The 4637-nt window shown below is 46.6% G+C and overlaps 1 protein-coding gene across 1 annotated transcript; it reads left to right on the top strand.

Annotated features, from left to right (window-relative positions):
- Positions 1-2511: 2511 nt before the first annotated feature.
- On the top strand, positions 2512-4050 carry LOC137647902 (uncharacterized). Its single transcript, XM_068380854.1, has 4 exons — positions 2512-2884; positions 3013-3394; positions 3571-3818; positions 3860-4050. The coding sequence occupies exons 1-4, from the start codon at positions 2512-2514 to the stop codon at positions 4048-4050; spliced, it is 1194 nt and encodes a 397-aa protein (XP_068236955.1).
- Positions 4051-4637: the final 587 nt, after the last annotated feature.

Here is a 4637-nt window from a genome sequence, read left to right as displayed (position 1 = left end):
TGTATACATAGTTTTACTGTTCATTGTTTATTAACGGAAATGATAACACATACTACCGAAATAATGGAAACATGTGTAGTGTGTCAGGGTATTAGTTATCTGATGGTGGAAAAGTCCTATTTAGTACATATTGTACCACCCGTCTGACACACGATCGTACATAGTAACAATTTTTTTTCTTTTTATATATTGTATGTTATCCTTTATATCCTCGCTCTCCATTCGCACTGACAGCAACTTGCATGAACCTGTCTAACTATTTCTCATTGCTAAATGTTATAACAGAACTGGTTGCCGGTTGGACAATAAATAGCATGTTGTATTTTGTGACCTTCTTACCGAGACCTAGTGTGTATATATACTCAATGTATCTATAATAAAAACTCAGTTGCTTTCATCTCGCTATTGAGTCACAACCTACACTTGGCTCGTCACACTCCTCCCGCCTCACCAGCCCCCCTCTCTGTTACTATCGACGCCCATTGAAACTTTTGTTGTTCGCCAGTGGATAGTCGTTTGCTTGGTTTCTGCACACAGAAGTCCAGTTCCGCATCAAGGACAGGGCTCGCTCAATCGCCAAAACTGAATATGTTCTCGCAGCGATACCCAAAGACACCTTCCCGGATATCTCGAACTGGCTCTGTGAACAGGGAGACACTCCCATAGGGTATGGAGCCCTCAAAATATACGTTCTACAGCAGTACTCACCGTCGCCAGCCGCCCGTATAGCAAAGATTTCTCAGCACACTCAATTACAGTTGGGGGACCAAAGGGCTTCGCTAGCCCTTAGGGAAAAGATCAGTATCGCTCGGCTGCAACCTGCCGCAGAGGGGTCTCCTTGTGAGGTTAGCCTACTTCGTGACCTTTGGGTATGCCGTTTACCCGAACCTGTACGTGCTGCCATACCCAATGTCGATACTTTACCCATAAAGGACTTGACTACCAAAGCCAATGCCCTTATAAAAAGCCACTTCTCGATCTTCAAGACCTCCATCAATGACTCCACTCCTGACAAATAGGACACCTATTCAATGTCAACCGAAGCTGGTGTGAATGCCGCAGGACACATCACGCCTACCCCGTGACGTGCCAGAGCGGCGACAAAGCCACCCATCATCCACCACTTATTCGCGCCCCAAGCAACGACTTCTACAGCCACTTACTGCTCCCCATCAGCCGCAATTTTAGCTATTTCCACTCCAGATTTGGGGCTGTAGCGAAGAAATGTCCCAAAGATTGTCAGTGCCCCAAAAATATATAAGTAGGCCATCGCTCGTGGCGGTAGCCTCCAGTGTTTCTAATCTTTTCTTTTTTCAAGATGCAGGAAAGGGCATGCAATTTTTGGTACACACGGGTGCTTGTCGTTCTCTTTTGCCAAAGGAACTCTTCAGGACACGACGTAGTCTGTCTGAGTCTGCTGACCGTCGCTTGGTAGCTGCCAATGGATCTGAGATACCCACATACGGTTACTAGAACCTAACATTATCGTTTAGGAATGGTAAATTTGATTGGATGTTTCTCGTTTCTGATGTCACATTGCCAATCCTCGGTGCGGATTTCCTCTTTTATTTCCACCTTCTAGTCAATGTTGCCCACCGACGATTGATCAACGCAGACTCATACTTGTCGACACCTCCTCAACCCGCACCCTCCATGCTCGCTCTTCACATCAGTGCACCCATGGATGCCTATGCCCACCTCCTCACGTCGTACCCGGATGTTTTCCGTCCAGAACTTTGCCAAACGCCCACGGCTCCTGCCAAATACGATATTTATCACCATATCAAGATGACAAGTCTCCTAGTCTTCGCCAAATTCATACGTCTCGCACCGGATCAATTGCCAGCAGCCAGACAGACGTTCGCAGAATTGGAAGAAATGGGCCTTTGCCAAAAGGCGTCCAGCCCATGGTTGTCACCCTTACACGTCATCCTGAAGAAAGACGGCTCCCTCCATCCGTGTGGCGATTACACACACCTGAACATGTAATCTGAACCGGATTACTATCCCCTCCCAAAGATCACCACCATGAACTCCTACCTACACAAAGCGAAGGTTTTCTCAAAGCTTGACCTCCTGAAGGGATATTATCAGGTGCCTATAATCCCCGAAGACATCCCCAAGAACACCATCACCACTCCCTTCGGTACCTACACCTTCAATTACTCCTGTTTTGGCCTTCGTAATGCTAGGGCCACTTTCCAACGTCTCATGGATGGCATCATAGGGAAACCCCCCCCCCCTTCTGTGTATGTTACGTGGACGACATATTTGTGTTCTCTTCTTCAAAGGAGGAACACTTCACTTCTGCCACCTACACATCGTGCTCGACCGCCTACAACAAAACGGCCTTTTAGTCTGGTACGACAAGCGTACCTTTGGCGTCAAAGAAGTATCATTCTTTGGGCAACGTATCACTCCTGAAAGAGTCCATCCCCTTCCTGAAAAGGTAGCAGCAGTTCGGAATTTTCCACTCCCCCAACCTTCAAAGCACTACAGGAGTTCTTGGACATGATCAACTATTATCACCGTTTTCTGCCAAACATTGCTGCCACTCTTGCTCCCCTGTATGCCTCCCCCAAGGGCAAGCCAAAAGACCTGAAATGTGGTCACCTTCAAGAAGCGGTCTTCTTTCACTCAAACAATGCCCTATCAACCGCTGCTGCTCTCACTTTTCCAATCCCACATGCTCCTCTCCCTCTATCCACGGATGTCAGCGACATCCCTATTGGTCCAGTACATGATCATGTGGTCAAGGGCTTGCCCCGCCCATTGGCTTTCCTCAGCAGAAGACTGTCGAAGGTAGAATTTGGTTATTCTATCTTCGATCGCGAATTGCTGGCAGTGCACTTGGCTGTCCGTCACTTTTGCCATTTCTTAGAAGGTACGCCCTTCGTCATTTTCACAGACCACATGCCTCTGGTGCATGCCTTCACTCGACAGTCTGACACATTGTCAGCCCGTCAACGCCGACATCTCTTCGCCGTCAATACAACTGCACCCTTCAACAAGTCCCTGGGAAAATGAATCCCATTGCGAATGCTCTGTTAACGAACATATCGGCTGCCTCGCAACTGGAATTGGATTGCAATACCTTGACTGAAGCCCAACGACAGGATCTAGAGTATCAAGCATGTAGGACATCCTGCACATCCCTATGTTGGGAGAATGTCCCCCTCGACAACACCACCCTCCTCTGTGACGTCAGTACTGGTAGACAGCGACTGTGGATTCCTACTCTCATGCGCCGACAAGTGTTTGATTTCAGTCACTGCCTTTCACATCCCACGCGCCGATCTACTGAATTTGACATGGCATTACTAAGGATGCTAAAGATTGGGTCCATGCCTGTGCTTCTTGCCAAACTTGTTTCGCTCATATTCAAATTGACGAAGTAGGCTACCTACCCACATCCCAAGGACATCGTTACCTGTTCACCATCATCAACCGCTCCATTTGTTGGCCTGAAGCCATTCTCATGGAAACTGTAACGTCCGCCTCATGTACATCAGCCTTACTGTCAGGATGGATAGCAAGATTTGATATCCCTGAGCATATTACTTCTGAAAGGGGTAAAACTTTCACCTCTCAATTGTGGACATCATTAGCGAATCTCCTGGGCATCACCCTACATCAGGAAACTGCCTACAACCTTGCTATCAATGGAATGGTTGAACGTTTTCATCGTACTCTCAAAGCAGTTTTGATGTCCCGCTGCAAGGACTCAAACTGGTTTACTTACTTTCCCTGGGTCCTCCTGGGACTAAGGGCTACTCCTAAACACGCCCTGGACGTCTCGGCAGCTGAAATGGTGTTTGGTAACCGTTGGTTGTCCCTGCCAAATTTTTTCCTTCTGCAGCCTCCTCTGATAATCTCTTGTGCATACATCCTGTCGTGGGAAAATTTACCTCATGCCGCCAGACTTACAAGCCCACAGTGAAGCCTCATATACTGACAGACTTGCACCCTTTAACGCACGTCTCCCTCCGCAATGACACTAGTAAGCCCCCACTAACGCCTCTTTACACTGGCCCTTTACTTGTGGTCTGATGCAATCCGAAAGCATTTCTACGAAACATTTGTGGCAAAGAAGACTGAGTTTCCATTGATCGTTTAAAACCTGCTTATCTCCCGTCAGATGACCTGCCTACAGTTCGCCTCTCTAGATTAGGGCACCCTATTTAACATGTAGAGTATATCACTTTTAGGGGGGAAGACATGTACCACCCGTGTGTCACATGATCGTACATAGTAACAACATTTTTTTTTTGTATAAAATATCCATTGTATCTTCGCTCTCCCCTTGCACTGACAGCAACTTGCATGAACCTGTCTGCCTATTTCTCATTGCTAACTGTTAAGAGATCCAGTTGGTTGTTGGACAAAAATTAGCATGTTTTATTTTGTGACCTTCTTGCCAGGACCTAGTTTGAATATATACACGATGTGTCTATAAGGAAGCACTCAGTTACTTTCATCTAAGTTTTAAGTCTCAACCTACTTTTGGCTTGTCACTATATCATACATTTGGCTGTATCACCAAAGTGTTAATAAGATTTCATTCTATTATCTGAATTAACACCTATTGACGCAAAGGGCCCCGATTGAGTTTTGCTTATTATCTCTACCTTATGTTT

Source organism: Palaemon carinicauda, chromosome 10 (assembly GCF_036898095.1).
Source record: "Palaemon carinicauda isolate YSFRI2023 chromosome 10, ASM3689809v2, whole genome shotgun sequence".
NCBI lineage: Eukaryota > Metazoa > Arthropoda > Malacostraca > Decapoda > Palaemonidae > Palaemon > Palaemon carinicauda.
Note: the sequence above shows the minus strand (reverse complement) of the source record. Positions and strands in the feature narration are given on the sequence as shown.

Excerpts from the sequence above, each read along its gene's own strand:
- LOC137647902 (XM_068380854.1), top strand. The coding sequence starts at position 2,512 with ATGATCAACTATTATCACCGTTTTCTGCCAAACATTGCTGCCACTCTT. Across the intron at positions 2,885-3,012 it reads CTTTTGCCATTTCTTAGAAG|TCCCTGGGAAAATGAATCCC; the intron begins GTACGCCCTTCG and ends CCCTTCAACAAG. Across the intron at positions 3,395-3,570 it reads CTCATATTCAAATTGACGAA|GGGTAAAACTTTCACCTCTC; the intron begins GTAGGCTACCTA and ends TACTTCTGAAAG.